General features: G+C 43.5%; 1 protein-coding gene across 1 annotated transcript in view; it reads right to left on the bottom strand.

The window, feature by feature from the left end:
- Positions 1 to 16,396: 16,396 nt before the first annotated feature.
- The window catches only part of HDAC2 (histone deacetylase 2), a 106,051-nt gene continuing 99,733 nt past the window's right edge, over positions 16,397 to 22,714 (bottom strand). Inside the window, exons 13-14 of the mRNA XM_075338333.1 lie at positions 16,840 to 16,897; positions 16,397 to 16,703 (exon numbers count right to left, since the gene is read on the bottom strand). Coding sequence (XP_075194448.1) covers positions 16,673 to 16,703; positions 16,840 to 16,897 — 89 coding nt within the window. The 3' untranslated portion in view covers positions 16,397 to 16,672. The remainder of the gene's footprint in view (positions 16,704 to 16,839; positions 16,898 to 22,714) is intronic.

Genomic DNA, 22,714 nt, shown 5'->3' with positions numbered 1-22,714 from the left:
AAGTATGGGCACCTCAACATAAAAGTCACATTAATATTTTGTAGATCCTCCTTGTAATACTACTGTATGTTCTGAGGATTTCGATTGCGTTAGGGCAATGACAACAGAGACGAGTTCTTGGTACAAGATGTTATATAATATGTCACCACAGTAGATACACAACGGGAATAAACACAGTAAAACAACACACAAAACGGAGCGAAGGGGATTCCCGGGGCCACGCACCGGACTCCCCCAGGGAGACCACCAGAGCGAACCCCTGTACAGGGACTGTCCGGCAATCAACCCCGGAAGGCCTAAATGTGCGGCAGCCGGTACACAAGGGGCAAGTGGTATAGTCCAGGAGTGTCCGTACGGGATGATTGTCCAGAGTGGTTACGAACCGGGCAGAGTGCTGATCAAAGACGGCAGACGGAGTCCGGGCACAGCTTGAAGAAAACCGGGTATGGTCCAGAGTCGGTCGGTAGAGTTTCAGGAGAATCCAAGGCAATCAGGAAGTAGAAACAGCAAAGCAGGAGCACACAGCAAGCAGTATACTCAGGCACTGGACTGGGCTGAGAGGCGGCCTTTTAAGCAGCTGGACAGGAAGTAGGGCAACAGAACCTTAAACTCCATGTTAACTGAGGGCAAGCTCATTCAAAAGAGAACTGGAAAACCTGGAAACCTGACACTCCTTTTGCAAAAATAACAGCCTCTAGTCACTTCCTGTAGCTTTTAATGAGTTCCTGGATGAAGGTATATTTGACCATTCCTGTTTACAAAACAATTCCAGTTCAGTTAAGTTTGATGGTCGCCGAGCATGGACAGCACGCTTCAAATCATCCCACAGATTTTCAATGATATTCAGGTCTGGGGACTGGGATGGCCATTCCAGAACATTGTAATTGTTCCTCTGCATGAATGCCTGAGTAGATTTGGAGCAGTGTTTTGGATCATTGTCTTGCTGAAATATCCATCCCCTGCGTAACTTCAACTTCGTCACTGATTCTTGCACATTATTGTCAAGAATCTGCTGATACTGAGTTGAATCTATGCGACCCTCAACTTTAACAAGATTCCCATTGCCGGCATTGGTCACACAGCCCCAAAGCATGATGGAACCGCCACCAAATTTGACTGTGGGTAGCAAGTGCTTTTCTTGGAATGCCGTGTTTTTTTGCCTCCATGCATAACGCCTTTTTCTATGACCAAAGAACTCAATCTTTGTTTCATCAGTCCACAGGACCTTCTTCTAAAATGTAACTGGCTTGTCCAAATGTGCTTTTGCATACCTCAGGCGACTATTTGTGGCGTGCTTACAGAAACGGCTTCTTTCGCATCACTCTCCCATACAGCTTCTCCTTGTGCAACGTGTATTTTTGACCGATGCACATTGACACCATCTGCAGCAAGATGAAGCTGCAGGTCTTTGGAGGTGGTCTGTGGATTGTCCTTGACTGTTCTCACCATTCTTCTTCTCTGCCTTTCTGATATTTTTCTTGGCCTGCCACTTCTGGGCTTAACAAGAACTGTACCTGTGTTCTTCAATTTCCTTACTATGATCCTCACAGTGGAAACTGACAGTTTAAATCTCCGAGACAACTTTTTGTATCCTTCCCTTGAACAACTATGTTGAATAATCTTTGTTTTCAGATCATTTGAGAGTTGTTTTGAGGAGCCCATGATGCCACTCTTCATAGGAGATTCAAATAGTAGATCAACTTGCAAGTGGCCACCTTAAATACCTTTTCTCATCATTGGATACACCTGCCTATGAAGTTCAAAGCTCAATGAGGTTACAAAACCAATTTAGTGCTTTAGTAAGTGAGTAAAAAGTAGTTAGGTGTGTTCAAATCAAGAAATTGATAAGGGTGCCCATACTTTTGCACCGGTTAAATTTTGTTTAAATGCGGATTGCACATTTTCTGTAAGTACAATAAACCTCATTTCAATCCAGAAATATTACTCAGTCCATCAGTTATTAGATATATGAAACTGAAATAGCTGTTGCAAGAACCCAAATTGTTATAAAGAAAAAAGGTTAACATTAATAGGGGTGCCCAAACTTTTTCATATGACTGTATGCATTTCCCTTTTTGTATTTAATTACTGAAATAGAATATCATAACAAAAATTTAATTTATTGAAATGCACTTGAACATGTATTTACTAGGATACCACATTTCCCTTTTGATTCCTGAAATACGGCACCTAACATCTTACCAATCAGCCATCATTCTAATTTAAATCACATTGGTGTTTTAACTCCTTCAACCTCAATTTTTTCCTCCCTTTCTTCCAAGAGCATAACTTTTTTTTTATTTTTCAGTCAACATAGCCAAATAAGGGCTTGATTTTTGAGGGACGAGCTGTACTTTTGAATGAAACCATTAGTATTCCCATATTGTACTGGAAAACAGGAAAAAAATTAGAAGCGAGGTGAAATTGCAAAAAAGTGCAATTGTACAAACTTTTTTAGGCTTTTTAATTTACCATGTTCACTATATGGTAAAACTGATCTGGGAATATGATTCCCCAGTGCAAGACAAATGCGTTAATAGCAAACATGTATAATTTTACTTTTTTCTAAGTGGTGAAAAAAAAAAATCAGAAGTTTGTTAAAAAAAAACCAAAACAAAAAAAAACCGCTTGTGAAGGTGATGAGTTGTGTTGCTTTTACGCCAAACATATCATTTGGCATTGTGCCCAAATAGTTCGATTTTGGTTTCATCTGACCAGAGCACCTTCTTCCAAATGTTTGTGGCAAGCTTTAAACAACACTTTTTCTGGATATCTTTGAGAAATGGATTTCTCCTTGCCACTCTTCCATAAAGGCCAGATTTGTGCAGTATATGACTGATTGTTGTCTAGACTCTCCCACCATAGCTGTAGATCTCTGCAGTTCATCCAGAGTGATCATGGGCCTCTTTGCTGCATCTCTGATCAGTCTTCTCCTTGTTTGAGAAGAAATTCTTCGAGGGACAGCCAGCTCTTGGTAGATTTGCAGTGGTATGATACTCCTTCCATTTCAATATGATCACTTGCACAGTGCTTCTTGGGAATGTTTAAAGTTTTGGAAATCTCTATGCAACCAAATCTGGCTTTAAACGTCTCCACAACAGTATCACGGACCTGCCTGTTGTGTTCCTTGGTCTTCATGATGCTCTCAGTTCTTTAAACAGAACACTGAGACTATCACAGAGCAGGTGCATTTATACCGAGACTTGATTACACACAGGTGGCTTATATTTATCATTATAAGTCATTTAGGACAATATTGGATCATTCAGAAATCCTCAATGAACTTCTGGAGTGAGTTTGCTGCACTGAAAAGTAAAGGGGCCGAATAATATTGCACACCCCAATTTTCAGTCTTTTTATTTTTTCCAAAAATTTGAAATAAGCAATAAATACTATTCACCTTCACAATTGTGTCCCAGTTGTTGATTCTTCACCATAAAATTTAAATTTATTATCTTTATGTTTGAAGCCTGAAATGTGGGAAAAGGTTGAAAAATTCAAGGGGGCCGAATACTTTCATAATGCACTGTATAAAGCTGCTTTAATCACACACAGCCCTCTGCCGGCAGTGAGAGAAAGTGACTCATGATAGCTACAGGAGTCATCACATGACCCTGTGCAACCATGGCAACCACCGGAAGTCACGTGATCATGTCACGTGACTTCCAATGGGGCTGGGTAAGTTATGCTTACGGCAGCACGCTGTTACATCTCACTCTCAGAATTTGACAGCGAGATGTAAGGGGTTAATAGGCGAAGGTGGAACCTGAATCCACTCGCACCTGGCAGACACAAATGTCAGCTGTTGAAATCAGCTGACATGTCTGCTAATCACCGTGGACTGCCCACAGCAGGCGGCGGGGATTCATCTCACACGATCCATGACGTACCCAGTACGTCATGTGTCGTGATGAGGTTAACCCCTTCAGCCCCCAGCCTGTTTTCACCTTAAAGACCCGGCCATTTTTTGCAATTTTGACCAGTGTCACTTTGACAGGTTATAACTCTGGAACACTTCAACGGATCCTGGCGATTCTGAGATTGTTTTTTCGTGATATATTGTACTTCATGTCAGTGGTAAATTTCGGCCGATATGTTTTGCGTTTATTTGTGAAAATTTCGGAAATTTGGCGAAAATTTTGCAATTTTCAAAATTTGAAATTTTATGCCCATAAATCTGAGAGATATGTCACACAAAAAAGTTACTAAATAACATTTCCCACATGTCTACTTTACACCAGCGCAATTTTTGAAAAAAAAAAAATTTACGTTAGGAAGTTAGAAGGGTTCAAAGTTCATCACCAATTTCTCATTTTTCCAACAAAATTTACAAAAAAAAATTTTTTAGGTACCACATCACATTTGGAGTGATTTGAGAAACCTAGGCGACAGAAAATACCCAAAAGTGACCCAATTCTAAAATCTGCACCCCTCACTCTGCTCAAAACCACATCCAAGAAGTTTATTAACCCTTTAGGAGCTTCACAGCAACCAAAGCAATGTAGACGAAAAAATGAAAATTTTACTTTTTTAAACACAAAAATATTACTTTAGCCATAAAAATTAGTATTTTCACAAGGGTATCAGGAAAAATGCATCATAAAATGTATCGTGCATTTTCTCCTGAGTACGCAGATACCCCATATGTGGTGGTAATCAAATGTTTGCGCACACAGCAGGACTCGGAAGGCAAGGAGCGCCATTTGAATTTTTGAGTGCAAAATTAGCTGCACTCATTAGCGGACGCCATGTCGGGTTTGAAGACTCCCCGAGGTGCCTAAACAATGGAGCTCCCCCATAAGTGACCCCAATTTGGAAACTAGAGCCCTCAAATATTTTTTCTAGATGTTTGATGTGCACTTTGAACCCCTGGGGGCTTCACAGAAGTTTATAACGTTGAGCCGTGAAAAGAAAAAAATTTTTTTTTACCACAAAACTGTTGCTTCAACCAAGTAGCTTTTTTATCACAAGGGTATCAGGAAAAAATGCACCATAAAATGTATTGTGCATTTTCTCCTGAATACGCAGATACCCCATATGTGGTGGAAATCAAATGTTTGGGCGCACGGTAGGACTCGGAAGGCAAGGAGCGCCATTTCACAGCAAAATTGGTTGGAATTATTAGCGGACGCCATGTTGCGTTTGGAGACCCCCCTGAAGTGCCTAAACAATGGAGCTCCCCCACAATTGACCCCATTTTGGAAACTAGACCCCTCATGGAATTTATCTAGCTGTTTAGTGAGCACTTTGAACCCCTGGAGGCTTCACAAACGTTTGTAATGTTCAGCCGTGAAAATATTTTATTCTTTTTTTTACCACAAAATTGTTTTTTCAAACAGGTAGCTTTTTTTTCCACAAGGGTATAAGGAAAAAATGCACCATAAAATGTATTGTGCAATTTCTCCTGAGTACGACGATACCTATGTGGTGGAAATCAATTGTTTGGGCGTACGGCGGGGCTCAGAAGAGAAGGAGCGCCATTTCACAGTAAAATTGATTGGAATTATTAGCAGACGCCATGTTTCATTTGGAGACCCCCTGAGGTGCCTAAACAATGGAGCTCCCCCACATGTGATCCCATTTTGGAAACTAGACCCCCCCCATACAAAAAAAATTAGTTTGGCGAAATAAAAAATACAGACATCAGTAAAAAAAAAAAAAAAAAAAAATGAGCGCCTGCCACTAAGACCAGTGCCAAACGTGAGAGCAATGCACGAGTCTCGCATCGCATCATCCACTGCAGTCTGGAAGCGAGCAACTGCGCTGGATAATGCGATGCGAGAGGGCGGGGCGGCAGATGAGAAAGGGCGCAGCGGATGGAAGATGGGAAAGGGCGCAGCGGGTGGAGGAGCGGCAGAGGATGGGAAAGGGCGCAGAGAATGGATGATGGGAAATGGCGCAGCGGATGGATGGGAAATGGCGCAGCGGATGGAGGAGCGGCAGAGGATGGGGGGGGAGGTGAGATGGGGATACCTACCTTACAGGATGGATCTAGGCAGCAGGATCACAGCAGACAGAAGAGGCAGCAGATGAAGGAGGCAACAGATCGAGGAGGGTGAGAGGGGGCAGTAGATGGAAAATGGGAGAGAGCAGGCAGCAGATCGGGGAGGGGGGCAGAGTCTGATGGGAGAGAGAGATGGCACATGGAGGAGGGGGGGCCCCCGGGGGGAGGGTGGCTTGCAGCACATGTAGGGGGAGGGTGGCTTGCAGCACATGTAGGGGGAGGGTGGCTTGCAGCACATGTGGGGGGAGGGTGGCTTGCAGCTGCAAGCCAGCCACCCTCCTCCCACATGTGCTGCAAGCCAGCCACCCTCCCCCCACATGTGCTGCAAGCCAGCCACCCTCCCCCCACATGTGCTGCAAGCCACCCTCCCCCCACGTGGGGGGAGGGTGGTTTGCAGCACATGGAGGGATAGGAGGTGTGGCGATGGAGAAGGGGCAGCCGATGAAGGAGGCGGCGGCGGCCGCCGATCGGGAACAGTGGGGGCCGATTCGGGGGCAGCAGCGGCTGAAAAAGGTGGGTGCGACGGCGGCGGGGACAGTGGCGAGCATGGCGGCGGGGACAGCGGTGGATCGGGAGCGGCGGCGGGGACAGCGGTGGATCGGGAGCGGCGGCGGGGACAGCGGTGGAGCGGGAGCAGCGGCGGGGCGATCGGAGACAGCGGCGGGGACAGCGGTGCATCGGGAGCAGCGGCGGGAGCAGCAGCGGGGCGATCGGAGACAGCGGCGGGGACAGCGGTGGAGCGGGAGCAGCGGCGGGGCGATCGGAGACAGCGGCGGGGACAGCGGTGGAGCGGGAGCATGGCGCCGGGGCGATCGGAGACAGCGGCGGGGACAGTGGTGGAGCGGGAGCATGGCGTCGGGGCGATCGGAGACAGCGGCGGGGACAGCGGTGGAGCGGGAGCATGGCGCCGGGGCGATCGGAGACAGCGGCGGGGACAGTGGTGGAGCGGGAGCATAGCGTCGGGGCGATCGGAGACAGCGGCGGGGACAGCGGTGGAGCGGGAGCATGGCGCCGGGGCGATCGGAGACAGCGGCGGGGACAGCGGTGGAGCGGGAGCAGCGGCGGGGCGATCGGCGACAGCGGCGGGGACAGCGGTGCATCGGGAGCAGCGGCGGGGACAGCGGTGGAGCGGGAGCAGCGGCGGGGCGATCGGAGACAGCGGCGGGGACAGCGGTGGAGCGGGAGCATGGTGCCGGGGCGATCGGAGACAGCGGCGGGGACAGCGGTGGAGCGGGAGCATGGCGCCGGGGCGATCGGAGACAGCGGTGGAGCGGGAGCATGGCGCCGGGGCGATCGGAGACAGCGGCGGGGACAGCGGTGGAATGGGAGCAGCGGCGGGGCGATCGGGGACAGGGGCGGGCGGCGGGAACAGCAACTTACCGCTCTCCTCGGCTTCCAGGGACGGTCACAGGCCGCAGATCCACATTGATTGGAGAGAGCGGTCACAAGACCGGTCTCTCCAATCAGAGCTGGGGGCGGGTGAAGCATCGATCACCCAGCTCCAGCCAATGGCCAGTGCTACAGCAGCACTGATCAGGGCTGGATTTCAATGTTCCAGCCATTTTCAATGGCTGGAACATTACAGTGGCTGTAATTGGCTGAGCGGCGTTCGTCAGCCAATCACAGCCTCTGTAGGTTCGGGGAGGAGGCACCACCCCTCCTGAGGTCAGGCAGAGGTCCCCTCCTTCCCGAATCTACCGTTTAAGTAAACAAATTTCACTCCCCGGTGCTCCGGGACCGCGATTTCGCCATGACGTACTGAGTACGTCATGGGTCGTTTAGCACCATGTCACCATGACGTACTCAGTACGTCAAAGGTCGTTAAGGGGTTAATGATGTGTCATGCTGTTTTATAAATTTTTTCATGGATATGTTTGTCTTTTCATGTTATTTATAATGCCTAAATAATGAAAAAAAATGTTACTAAAGTAATTGCCTAAGCGGACGTTCTGCAATTTCTTTTCCTTTTACCACCTAAAGCATTAATAAACATCTTGAATGTGGTGCAGTTTTTAAAATGGTGTCACTTTTGGGTATTTCCTGTCATGTGACTTAAAATGTGAGGTGGTGCCTAAAAAAATTGTTTTTGTAAATTTTGTTGGAAAAATGAGAAATTGGAAACAAACTTTTAACCCTTATAACTTGCTGACAAAAAAATGTTTCAAAAATGGTGCTTATGTAAAGAGATATGTGGCAAATGTTATTGATTAATGATTTTGCGTGATAACTGGTTTAATGGCATGAAAATAGAAATTTGAAAATTGTGAAATGTTCAAATTTTTTGTCACAATTTCTATATGTTTATAAACGTAAATCATATGGACCAAAATTTACCAGTAACGTTAAGTACAACATGTCACAAAAACATTCTTGGAATCACTGGGAAATAATGAAGAAATCCACAGTTATTACCTTATAAAGTGACACTGGTCAGAATTGTAAAATTTAGCTTGATCAGGAGGGTGAAAACAGGCTCGGGGGTGAAGGGGTTAAACAGCTGAAATAAAAAGAAGTTTTTTTGTTTGATGGGTCAATTCCATTTTCTCCTTTTTTTTTTATATATTATGGAGTTATCAATACAAAGTGATGTGTCACATTTGAAATATCTGTCCTGGTCAGTAAGGTAAAAACTGGAACTGGCTGCAATACAGTCCCTGACAGAAGTTCTGTCACTTATCCATGTTATGTAAATAAAAGCTTATAACCTATCATAGTATCATAGTTTTTAAGGTTGAAGGGAGACTCTAAGTCCATCTAGTTCAACCTGTAGCCTAACATGTTGATCCAGAGGAAGGCAAAAAAAACCCCAATGTGGCAAACAAGTTCCAATGGGGAAAAATGTCCTTCCTGACTCCACATCCGGCAATCAGACTAGTTCCCTGGATCAATACCCTGTCATAAAATCTAATATACATAACTGGTAATATTAAATTTTTCAAGAAAGGCATCCAGGCTCTGCTTAAATGTTAGTAGTGAATCACTCATTACAACATCATGCGGCAGAGAGTTCCATAGTCTCACTGCTCGTACAGTAAAGAATCCTCGTCTGTGATTATGATTAAACCTTCTTTCCTCAAGACGTAGCGGATGCCCCCGTGTTCCAGTCGCAGGCCTAGGTGTAAAAAGATCTTTGGAAAGGTCTCTGTACTGTCCCCTCATATATTTATACATTGTGATTAGATCCCCCCTAAGCCTTCGTTTTTCCAAACTAAATAACCCCAAGTTTAATAACCTGTCTTGGTATTGGAGCCCACCCATTCCTCTAATAATCTTGGTCGCTCTTCTCTGCACCCTCTCCAGTTAACCTGACTTTAAATTCATCCATTGGTTTATAAATTACTCTTTTGAAAGCTGAAACCCTCTCAAATTTGGTTTAGGTTATGAAAATAAAGTTGCTGCAAAGCTGAAATATTGATCATTTAATGAACACTGAAAGGTCAGATTTTGGCAAGACAAATATTTTGTTGCCTTGTCATATAATGCACCTAATCCTAGTTTACATCCTCACCTGTGCTCACTAAATGATAGGTTAATTAGTGGGTGTGTATAAAAAGAAACCCAGCACCCCAGACCTTCAGTTGAACTGCAACTGGACCTCTGATAACATGCCGAAAATCCACCCTGCGACCAAAGCCTTGATTATCAAGAGGCTGAATAACAGATCCACTACAGAGGTGGCTGGCACCTTTAATGTGTCTCAGCGTCAAGTACAAAAAATTAAAAAAAGATTTGAAAAGATTGGAAATGTTTTTGACAAGCCCTGGTCTGGAAGACCCTGCAAGACAATTGCTCAGGAGGAACGTTTGTTGGTTAGAAAATCCAAAGACAGCCCCTCTTCCACTGCAGCAGAGCTCCAAAAGGCCTGGTCACCTCAAGACCCTGTGTCAACTGGAACAGTTTGTAGGATTCTGTATCGGAATCGCCTCCATGGTCGAATCAGTGCCCAGAAGCCAGCACTAAACAAAAGGCAACTAAAAAAACGTGTGGCCAAGTCCCACAGCTTGCTAAACAGATGGATGCTGGAAAAGTGGCAGAAGGTGGATTTCTCTGATGAATCTTCAGTTGAATTACACCACAGCCACCGCAAATACTGCAGGAGACCTACTGAAGCCTGTATGGATCCAGAAAATAGTTAGGTTTGGTGGTGGAAAGATCATGGTCTGGGATTACATTCAGTATGGGGGTGTGCGAAACATTTGCAAGGTGGAAGGCTATATCAATAGCCTAAAATATCAAGAAGTATTATCTACCTCTTACATTCCCAAATCATAAAAGTGGTCAAATTCTGCAGCAGAATGGTGCTCCATCTCATACATCCATCTCTACAACAAAGTTCCTCCTGGCAAAGAAGATCAAGGTGCTCAAGGACTGGCCAGCCCAGTCACCAGACATAAACATCATTGAGCATGTTTGAGGTAGGATGAAAGAGGAAGCTTGGAAGACAAATCCAAAGAATCTTGATGAACTCTGGGAGGCATGTAAGACTGCATTCTTTGCTATTCCTGATGACTTGATCAATAAATTGTATGAATCATTGTTGAACAACATGGATGCAGTCCTTCAAGCTCATGGAAGTCACACAAAATATTAATATGGCTCTAATAGCACCACAATTTCATTCACCAATGTTATGCAACATATCTTTGTATTAGAAGTTAATAATTTGTTTGAATTTCACATTACATTCTGTTGGCGACAAAACTTTTGTCTTGCCAAAATCTGACTTTCTGTGTTCATTAAATGATCAATATTTCAGCTTTGCAGCAACTTTATTTTCATAACCTAGACCAAATTTGGGAGGGTTTCAGCTTTCAAAAGAGTAATTTATAAAACCAATGGATGAATTTAAAGTCAGGTTATAAGCTTTTATTTACATAACATGGATAAGCGACAGAACTTCTGTCAGGCACTGTTGTCAGGCACTGTATGGTTAAATCAGGTTACCTTTCTTTGCATTAACTCAGCTTTAGCCAATAGATAATGATTCCCAACTCTTCCTTTTGAACACCAAAACTAAACAGCAAATGTAAACCAAAACTAAACATTAAATGGGTTATCTGGCACATCAGAACTGGGTTGACAACATTACAACCCCATGCAAATATCAATATGGCAGGCCCTAAATAACCCCTTTAGATTTAATGTAAATAAAAGTTAACTGTTCAAGGTAAATATAAAATAAATCACTCTTAATACTAGTTCATAATTTTACACTATGGTATATGTCAGAGAATATGAGCACATTTTTATGTGCCAGCTTATACCTATACCAGCATTAAAGCCTTCCCGTCAAAGCCTGTTTTCACTTCGACCAGGCTAAATTTTTCAATTGTGATCAGCGTGACTTTCTGTAGGAAAACCTCTCAAATGCTTAAAACACACCCCAGTGATTCTGAGACTGTTTTGTTGTGAAAAATAGTTCACTATAGTAGGAAATTTAGGTTGATATAATATGTGTTTATGAAGACATCAATTTTCAAAAATGTTGAAAAATTTGAATTTTCTGAACTTTGAATTTTTTATGATCTCAAAACAGTCATACCACACAAAATTATAAATTACATTAACCACACGTCTACTTTATGTCAGCATCATTACTTTTTTCTTTTTTGTTAGGAAGTTTGAGAGGTTAAAAACAGTAATTTTTCATTTTTTTCCCCAGGAACTTACAAATCCTAATTTTTTGGGGCAATACTTCCCTTTTGAAATGACTTTGAGTATCCTAATGTGTCAGAAACCCCCAAACAAGACCACACTGCTATAAAAGCACTTCTCAACCTATTCAAAATTGAATTCAGGAAGCTTGTTAATCCTTCAGATGCTTCACAAAATAATAAAAAATTGTTTAAAAGAACTTAAGTCCCCAGTGGTTGATACCTTTTAATGGCTAACTGAAAAGATGGTAATAATAGCAAGCTTTCGAGACTACTCAGGTCTCTTCTTCAGGCTCAATAGAACACAAAATCTGAAAAGTCACAGATTTATACACAACAGGACATAGAATGGGGCAGTAAATAAAACAAGTTATGTGAAGCAGAACTATCACTATGGCAAGAGGACAAACTGTTGTGGCCATAAATATTGCTGCAGTTCAGTGTGAAAGTTGTATTGTCCTCTGATGAGGTCTGGTCCGGGCTGTGATGCCCCCAGATGGTCTAAGGAGCACATCTCTTAATTGATGTAAAAAGACATAAATCCATGTGACACATTCATTCCTACTCTGAAATGGGCAAGTATCGCAGGTGCTCAGATGTTTAGTTTGTGAATGATCTGATACAAAGAGCCGGATCCCTTAAGTGAATGATGGGAGCCGGCTCCCCAGTGCGAGTTGATTTCAATCTCTAAATGGCTTTCACTTGGGGTAAAAACAACGTGTTCAGATGATGTGTAGAAAAAAAACAACACAAAAAAACAATGTTAGTATGTGGGCGGAGAGGCAAACTGCCCAATTATTGACTTCCATAATACTCGTTACTTCAGCCCGTCAAAGCGTCCAACCTGCTCAACTCACGCACTTTTGTGCGCACTCCTCATTAACGGTTACCCTTTAAAGTGAACCTGTCACCACTTTTTTGGCTATAAGCTGCGGCCACCACCAGGCTCTTCTATACAGCATTCTAACATGCTGTATATAAGAGCCCAGGCCGAGGGTATAACATAAAAAACACTTTATAATACTTACCTAACGGTCGCGTGGTGGCCCTTATGGGCGTCTCTGTTGTCCGGTGCCGACACCTCCTCTTTCGTCCATCTTCGTCCCCTTTCTGAAGCCTAGGTGCATGACGCGGCTACGTCATATATACTCGCCAGTTCTGCACAGGCGCACTACAATACTTTGTTCTTTGTTCTGCCCTACTTAGGGCAGATCAAAGTGCGCCTGCTCAGGACCTGAATGCCGGTCAGTGTGTATCACGTTGGACCTATCATGCACCGCGGCTAGAGAAGGAGCACAAAAATGGCCAAAAGAGGTGGTGCCGGCACCGGACAACAGAGATGCCCATAAGGCCCACAGCGCGACCGTTAGGTAAGCATTATAAAGTGTTTTTTATATTATACCTCCCGCCTGGGCTCTTATATACAGTGGTATGCAGAAGTTTGAGCACCACTGGTCAAAATTACTGTTATTGTGAACAATTAAATCAAGTTGAAAATGAAATGATCTCTAAAAGGCATAAAGTTAAAGATGACACATTTCCTTTATATTTTAGGTAAGAACAAAAATACCGTATTTTTCGCTTTATAAGACGCACCGGAATATAAGACGCACCCCAAACTTAGACATAAAAAAAGGTAAAAAAAAGAAAAATGGAGTCCGTCTTATACTCCGGTGTTCTCTTACCGGAGGGGGGCAGCAGTGGTGGTGAAGCGGGGTCACAGGAGGCACAGGTTGTGCTGGCAGGCGTGGCAGGTCAGTGGCAGCGGGGTCCGTGGTTGCAGGTGCCGTGGCGTCCGTGGTTGCAGTCGCGGTGGCGTTCGCGGTGGCAGGATCCGTGGGGTCCGTGGTGGCGGCAGCAGCCGTGGCGGGTGAGCCGTGCAGCAGGCCGGTGCAGTGAGTGTCCGCGGTCCCGGTTCAGTGGTGGCAGCGGCGGCGGCGACTGCTCAGTGGTGGCAGGGACTGCTCAGTGGTGGAGTGTGTCCGCGGTCCCGGTTCAGTGGTGGCAGTGGCGGCAACGGCTCAGTGGTGGGAGTGGCGACGACGGCTCAGTGGTGGGAGCGGCGGCAACTGCTCAGTGGTGGCAGCGGCAGGGACTGCTCAGTGGTGGAGTGTGTCCGCGGTCCCGGTTCAGTGGTGGCAGCGGCGGCGACGGCTCAGTGGTGGAGTGTGTCCGCGGTCCCGATTCAAGTAATGGCGCCCGGAGCGACGCATGTGCAGATGGAGCTCTCATCCAAGGCTCAATCTGCGCACGCGCTGACTCCCGGAGCAGCGCGTGCGCAGATGGAGCTCTCATCCAAGAGCTCCACCGGCGCCATCATTTGAAAGTGGGACCGCGGACAACTGGTAAGCTGCACAGCCGCCCGCCCCGCATGCACAGAGTGGCAGCCAGCAGGCTGCCCGCCCACCCTGCGTACAAGCCGTCGGGTACCTGTGCTTGCGTGCGATGGCAGCCGAGTACCCATGGCTGTGTGCGGGCGGCAGCTGGGTGACTGTGTGAGGGCGGCAGCCGGGTACCTGTGTGAGGGCGGCAGCCGGCTGCCGCCCGCACGGGCACCCGACTGCCGCTCGCACACAGCACCCGGCTGCCGCCTGCACACAGCCATGGGTACCCGTCTGCCACCGCATGCAAGCACAGGTACCCGGCTGCCGACCCCACACAGCACCCGCTGCCACCCGCACACAGCCACGGGTACCCGACTGCCGCTGCACGCAAGTACAGGTACCCGGCCGCTTGCATGCAGCCACAGGCACCCGGCCGCCCGATCGCCTCAGACAAGAACCCCCCCGCTACCGCTTTATAAGACGCACCCCCCATTTTCCTCCCAAAATTTGGGGAGGAAAAGTGCGTCTTATAAAGCGAAAAATACGGTAAATATTTTCATCTTTAACATTTTAAAAACTACAAAAATGAAAATGGGCCAATGCAAAAGTTTGAACATCCTTGGAGATTTCTGTGCTTAGATAACTTTGACTATCATTTCAGACCTTAATTAGCCTGTTAGGTTTGTGGCTTGTTCATTATCATAGTTAGGAAAGGGCAGGTGATGCAAATTTCACAGCTTCATAAAAACCCAGCTTCCTCTAACCTTGTGCAAATAAAACAACAGTCATGGGTTTTTCAAAGCAGCTGCCTAGCACTCTGAAAATCAAAATGGTGAAGGCCCACAAAGCAGAAGAAAGCTAGAAGAAAATAGCAAAGCGTTTTCAAGTTGCCCTTTCCTCAGTTCGAAAAGTAATTCAAAAATGGCAGTTACAGAAACAGTGGAGGTCAGGATAAGGTCTGGAAAAGCAAGCAAAATTTCTGTGAGAGCTGCTCGTAGGATTGCTAGAGTGGCAAATCAGAACCTTCACTTCACTGCAAAAGTCCTTCAGGAAGATTTAGCCGACTCTGGAGTTGTGGTACATTGTTCTACTGTTCAGAGACACCTACAGAAAAATGGCCTTCATGGAAGAGTCATCTGAAGAAAACCTCTCCTGTGTGCTAACCATAAAATTTAGCATCAGAAGTATGCAAAATAACATCTAAACAAGACTGATGTATTTTGGAAACAAGTCGTGTTAACTGATGAGGTTAAAATAGAACTCCTTGTCCACAATGATCAAACCAAATATTTGGGAAAAAAAGGAGACAGAATATCATGACAAGAAAATCTTGCCAACCATTAATCGTGGGGGTGGATTAATCATGCTTTGTGTTGTGTTCTATCCAATGGCACATTTCACAGGTAGAGGGAAGAACGGATTCAATTAAAGTTTAACAAATTCTTCAAGCAAACATAACACCATCTGTAAAAAAGCTGAAGTTGAAAAGAGGATGACTTCTACAAATGGATAAGGATCCTAAACACAATTCAAAATCCACATTAGCCTATGTCAAAAGGTATAAGCTGAAGGTTTTACAATGGCCCTCACTGTCCCATGATCGAAACAGCATTGAAAATCTGAGGCCAGACCGCAAAACAGCAGTGCATGCAAGAGGACCCAGGAATCTTACAGAACAAGAACACTTTTCCAAGGAAGAAAGCATGAAAATCCCTCAAACAAGAATTGAAAGACTCTTGGCTGGCTACAAAAAACATTTACAAGCTTTGATACTTGCCAAAGGGGGTGCTGCAGGGTACTGACCATGCAGGGTACCCAATATTTTGCATTGGCCAACTATTTTTTGTTGTGAATTTAAAAATGTAAAAAACATATATATATTTTTTTTTGTCTAAAATGCAGAGGATGTGTGTTATCCCTAACTTTATGGCTTTTACAAATAATTTCATCTTCAACTTGCTTAATTGTTCAGAATATCAGTAAACTTGACCAGGGGTGCTCAAACTTTTGCATGCCACTGTACAGCATTCTAACATGCTGTATATAAAAGTCCGGTGTTGGTGGCCGCAGCTTATAGCCAAAAAAAAGTGGTGACAGGTTCCCATTAAAGTCTTTAGCAAGGGGGTGTTTCTCACAGGATTCTCTGGGAGAATGTGTTTAGGCTGCTCTGTATTATGACAATGAGCAATGCAAAATAAAAGGTACCATATCTGATACCATATAGCGGATATATAAAAGAGAAAAAGCTGGCCACTTTGACCTAGATACAGGTACTTTTTAAACAAGGTGAAGAAATGTAATGGGTTCATAAAATGCTAAAATGTAACCCAAACCATGCTAGTAAATGTAGTCATTAATAAAAGTAAAGAATAGTGGATTCTTTTCAATTAAAGAAGAAAAAAACCCACAGTTAATAAAGGCAAAAAAAGGCATTTTAATAGATCAGTTTAAGACATGAAACATAACACATTCATCTTAAATACTATTACATAAAGCATGGCAAAGATAAGAAATGTTGCTCCATAATTAGAAAACTCAATACGACCTGCCAGGAAAACGATACCGTTTTACAATAAATACGGTCCATGCCAAGTGCTAAGGGGAAAGAATCAGAAGTCTCTTGTAAGAAGGTTGGGGATGAGGCATACTCTACTTCCATCTTCAGACAGTATTCTAAAACCCTCTTCATCTCAGGGATTACTTTGCTGTTCTGACTTGACACTGTTTAAAATGGAAGAAAAAATAAATGAGCTACAAAAGTTTAAAAAAGGTTCTAAGCTATTGGCACAGGAACAAAGAATGCCGCAGCTGATTAGGGACAAATTACAACTAGGACCAAAACAAAACAAAAAATTACCCTTTGGTGTCCATTTTCTCCACAGCATTCTCCTTTGATTTATCTTCTTCCTTCACATCTGTTAATGAAGAAAGGACATTGATTTCTAGGCTTCTTATAGAAATAGTGGTTACGGAAAAAAAGATGCATTGCCAAAGATTTAGTGCATGAAGATCAAAATGTAATTATACTGAAAAAATAATAGATGCTCGGAAGAAGAAACGCCCAATCGGCACGGCTGGGAAACCCAAAGTAAGTGTGTTCAATCAAAAACATAAGAACATAACTATCTGAAGATAAAATAAAAAAAATTCTACAGAAAATAATAGCGCAGTGAGCAGAATACTGATGGCGAAAAAACACCATATGGTTTATTTCCAACATAACCAAATAATGCCTATACCTGTATCAGGGCATACTGACGTGATAGAAAGGGCCCACTTATATGGGGGCCACTCCCCCCACATACCAGAAGAGAGACACTCTGTCCTCCAAGCCTTCAAGGAAAACGTCTTGAAAGCCATGGCACTCCCTGGTGATACCGGCGATTGCCAAGGTTAGCGGAATGGAGGTGGTCTATCAGTTGTCTTCCATTTAGGAAGGGGGGTGTCAGAAGATATCACTGAAAAAAACCCTCTAGAAAATTAGATTTTTCAGGTGTAATTTGTAGTTTTCATTTATGGATTAATATGGAAATGTCCAATTCTGAAATAGTTTGGTAACGTTGACACCTGATCTGTATCCACAGGAGGAGAAATAACTACATGAAATATATTTAATCTGCATTATAAACACAGATGATATAGCAGAGATCGGAATCAGTCTGCCGTAAGTATCAAGAAGAGCCAATAATCACACAAGGTGTACGATAACCTTTTGTGTGTGTCCAGGATTAAAGACCTGTTTTCAGATTATTCAATTTAACCCCTTTTTGGGGGAAAAAAAACCCAACCTGTACCTCGTTTTAAGTTTATTTAAAAACAAACTGAGCTTTACTCACCCTCCCCGTGTTTGCTGCGGAGTTTCCGATGCTGCTCCCGGTATCGCAAAGCTCAGTTATTGGTTGCAGCGTGTTTGATGTGATGTCAACACTGCAGACAATAAGGCTATGTGCACACTGTTAAATTTTTGATGCGTTTTTTTGAGAAATTTGCAATAAAATCTGCATACCTATCCTATAAGATTTCTGAAGTGTTGTACACATGTTGCTTTTTTTTTCCTTGCAGATATGGTACAGTAAGAATCTGCAGCACGTCAGTTGTTGGGGCGGTTTTTACTGCTTTGGTTTTTTTTTTTAAACCGTTCCAGCCATTGACTTCAGTAAAACAAATGCATGAGAAAAAAACCCAACAAAAAAAACAGGCAACAAAAACACATGCATTTTGTGGTGCATCTTTCTGCCAGAAGGTGTAAATTTCATGAAACTTTCTGCACCAAATCTGCAGCGTGTGCACATACCCTGACAAACACTGGGAGCGGTGGCAGATACTGGGGGGGCAAGTAAATCAAAGTTGTTTTTTTTTTTTTTTTTTAACGGAGCTGTGTGAGGGCTTGTTTTTTGTGGTGAGTTGACGATTTATTATCACTTTGGGGTAGATATACCAAACATCTATACTTTAAGTTTCTTTCTTAATTTTTAATGGGGAAAAAAGGAGTGACATTTGCACTTTTATATACCATATTTTTCATTTTATAAGGCACACCCCAAATTTAGAGATAAAAAAAAGAAAAAAAAACAAAAACAAACAAACATAGGTCTGTCTTATACTCCGGTGGTGTCTTACTGGAGGGGGGGAAGCAGCGGTCGTGGAGCAGGGTCACAGGAGGCGGGGGGGTGCTAGAGTAGGGCGATTCTGGCTGCTCTGCTGACTGTGCTGGCTGTTGTTGTGCTGGCTGGGGTGGGGGCGGCTGTGCTACTGGCAGCTGTGTGGAGCAGGGTGGCGGGGGTCCCAGATGCTCTATCGACGTGCGAGCTTCAAAGAAATGGTGTCCAGAATCGGTGCGCATGCAGATGAGATCTTGAGCCAAGAGCTCCATCTGCGCACACGCTGACTCCAGGTGGCATTATTTAAAGCTACACACCACCGATCGAGCATCTCACCTGCCGCACTGTCCTGCTCCCCATAGCCCCACCCGACTGACAGAGCAGCTCACCAGCCGCACCGCCCACTCCAATCACCACACTGCAGACAGAGCATCTCACCCACCGCATCACCCTGCTCAACAAAGCCCCCACCGCAGCCAGCACAGCGCCCATTATCCACCTCCCGGTAAGCTACATTCGGATTTTAAAATGCATCCCTCATTTTCCTCCCAAAATTTTGGGAGGAAAAGTTTATCTTATAATCCAAAAAATAAGATATATATTTTTAACTTTACACTATATTTCTTAGTTACCTTAGGGAACATGAACCTGTGCTCCTAAGTCACGGTCTCCTATGAACGCCAGTGCTGCCTTTCAAGTGCTGCCTTTCATAGGAGTACCATCATGATGGGCGTAATGGTCTTCAGCAAATCCCCAGCATGGGGATACCGATGGGCACATAGAATGATGTGCCCCCTGTCGGTGGGCTGTGAATGTCGTTATGAGAGACTAAAAGCAGCATTTTCCAGGTTAATAGCTGTGTGCAGAGCTCCGCTCCATCTGTGGCTTTTAAAAGGCAGATGATGGCTGATTATCACAGCCATCACCTGCTGGCAAAGATGCAGGCTTGGCTTTCGATCCGACATCAAAGTAAGTGTTCCAGCATATGACGTACCAGTATGTTATATGTCGGTAAGGTATTTAAGGGGATGTCCAGACTTGGAGGGATGAAATCTGCATACATGCCAACTTTGCTCATACATAGTTACTGCAATCATATATGATATTTGTGGTCACAAGCCTGCCCACTCTCACATTGGCACTGGAGAATCCTGGCAGTGTGCACACTGGTACTCTGGGAAGATTCATAAGTTTGCAGTTACACAGAGTGACTTTAGCTTTTAGTCCCAATGCCTGGACAACTGCTTTAAGGCCTAGGTGATTTTTTTTTTCCATTTTTGTTTCCCTCCTTCCTTTCTTCCATGAGGTGTAACTTTTTTTATTTTCCTATTGACATAGCTATATAATGGTTTGTTTTTTTTGTGGGAAGAGTTGCATTTTTGAATAATGTCAATCATTTCGTCATATAGTTATTGAAAAAAAGGGAAAAAGAAATTTCAAGTGAAGTGACAGTGGAAAGAAAAATAAATCTCGATTCCATCACTGCTGTTTTGGGTTTATTTTTATTGTGTTCATTGTGTGGAAACAATGATCTGGCAGCATGATTTTTCAGATGTGTACAATTATGGTGATAATAAACGGAAGCTATGTGCACACATTCTTTTTGCTGAGTTTTGGAAGAAGATTTAGGGTACATGCATAATATCTGTTTCAATTTTAAGGCAATTTCTGCCTGCAATCCACCTGAAAAAGTGCTGCAAAAGCGCCCCATAAATGGCACCCCCACTATTATAGGTAAATATGAAACGTGGCAATAAACAACACACTATATACAAAGCAAGTGGCAGAGAGGGTTACTAGAAAATACATAAGAAACAATGTTCAAAAGATTAATACATAGACAGAAGATAAAGCAAACCTATAAAAAAGGGTACCGGTACTTATATTGCAGAACCCATAGTGAATGCGAGTAAGGCTGGAGTCACACTTGTGCGAGGATCACATTGACTGGACCGGCGTGCCGCTCCCCTGACAGGAGCATGTCACCTTCATGTATATCTGTGCAGCTGACCTGTGCCTGTCAGGAGAGCAAGTGGCCAGTCCAGGCAATGTGATCCTTGCACAAGTGTGACTCCAGCCTAAAAGGTATAGTGGGGAATGGCCCATGTGTATCGCCACCAAACAATGTGGCTTCCTCAAGAGCAAGATATCCTTGTAGAGTTTCTGCTCAGTTTCAGAGCCAAAAACTCCTTGAAATACTCAATGTGAACAAAACCTTACAAGGTTATTTAGGGAGTAAAAAAAAAATTCTCAAGTACGTAAAAAAAATAAATAAAAATTCTCCTTTATGCGCTTTCTGAGATCTGCAACATTTTTTATTTTTCCATAGATGTAGCTGGGTGAGGGCTTGTTTTCTGTAGGTTGATCTAATGTTTAAATTGATACCATTTTGCACATGTGGCCTTTTTTTTTGCCATTTATTGCATTTTGCTAGTGCATTACATCGACCACAAAAAAAATGTAAATTCTGTCTGGTGTTTTCATTTTATTTCATTTTTTATATTTTTATAATTATCTAACACAGCCAGTACCAGCACTGTGTGGAGCAGGCTCAGAATACATGTACATTGGCCATCGTTAAAAGGGTGAGAATAGGTGTTCTACTTCTCGACACCATCTCCAGCATGGTCATTTTTATTTCGTTTGGTGGTTTTGTAAGGTGCTGTAAATGAAATTGTCTAAGCTTTACATAGGAGCCAACCTTAGAAGGCCAAGCTGCAGGGTGAGGAGGTATAAGCTTTCTGAATGATGATGATCTGGATACGGCACGACTAAGATCAAAAAATCTCAGGTACCATTCTTCTCCCCACTGACGAATTCCAGGTTGGGTTTTATTATGAACCAATGATGAAGCAGGTGATGGACCGCAGGTAAATTGGTGTAAAAAAATCATTCTGGCCAAATGGAGCTAAACTGCAAAGCAGTAGTACAAAGGAACCATCTTGTGAAAGTGTTTTACATGCTTATCACTGGACAGTCCTTTTAGTTAAAGTATAAAAAGCAAACACCTACCTTACCATGCAAGGACGGTTTTATTTAGGAAATTCAAACTGAATATTTTCTAAAAAAAAGCCTTTTCAGTAGGTGGTAGAAGTAATCTATGTACACTGTAAGCAGAATTATCAGGGGATCATTTTTATGCAGATTTTCCAACTCCAAACTGTAGAAACTTGAATGGTTATTGGGTGACCTATATCAGGTACAATGTGTATTTGGGTGATCTAAAAATATTAACACCTTTTATCAAGGTTTGCAGAATTATTATCCAGCTTGAGTTCAGGGAAAAATGGGACCAAAAAAAATGAGATTTATCCGACTCTGAAAAGTAAAAAAAAAATTCAAGCCTTGAAACTACTAAGATATTGGGGGATGAGATTCCATATCCATCAAAAGTTTGTTGCCAATAGCCAACAGGGTCCGAAAAAATGTTGAGAAAAAAAGAAGCACACTAACTGTCAAAGATTTGAGAAGAATCAAATGAGAAGTGATCAGTAACCCATTATCCTCCAGTGCGGTCATGTTCCAGAACGGCATCTTCCTTGAAGAGGATACAGAAATACAAGGAGTGCAGTGCTCAGAGACATGGACAAGGTCAAGAAAGCTGAAACCCGACCACCACTGAGTAAAACACAAAACTTGAAACGTCAAGACTATGACAAGAAAAATCTAAAGAAGGAATTTTCAAATGTTTTATGGGCTGATGAGATGAGCGTGATGCTTGATGAACCAGATGGATGGGCCCCTGGCTGGATCAGTAATGGGTACAGACCTTCACCTCAACTCAGATGTCAGGAAAATAGAGGTTAGGTACTGCTATGGGCTGCATCATTAAAGATGAGTTAGTTGGACCTTTTATGTTGAAGATGGATTCAAAATCAATTCCCAAACATACTGACAGTTTTTAGAAGACACTTTCTTCAAGCAGTGGTACAGGAAAAAGTCTACATCTTTCAAGAAAAACATGATTTTTAGGTAGAACAATGCTCCATCACATGCATGAAAATACTCAACTGCTTAGCTAACTGGGAAAGGACTTCTAGATGAAAGAATAATGACATGCGCCCTTCCTCACCTGACCTAAACACAATTGAGAACTTATGGGCCCTTCTTAAAGGGGAGACTTACAGTGAA

This window comes from Anomaloglossus baeobatrachus, chromosome 3 (assembly GCF_048569485.1).
Source record: "Anomaloglossus baeobatrachus isolate aAnoBae1 chromosome 3, aAnoBae1.hap1, whole genome shotgun sequence".
Classification (NCBI taxonomy): Eukaryota; Metazoa; Chordata; class Amphibia; order Anura; family Aromobatidae; genus Anomaloglossus; species Anomaloglossus baeobatrachus.
The sequence above is the reverse complement of the archived record's forward strand: the minus strand, read 5'-3'. Positions and strand labels throughout refer to the sequence as shown.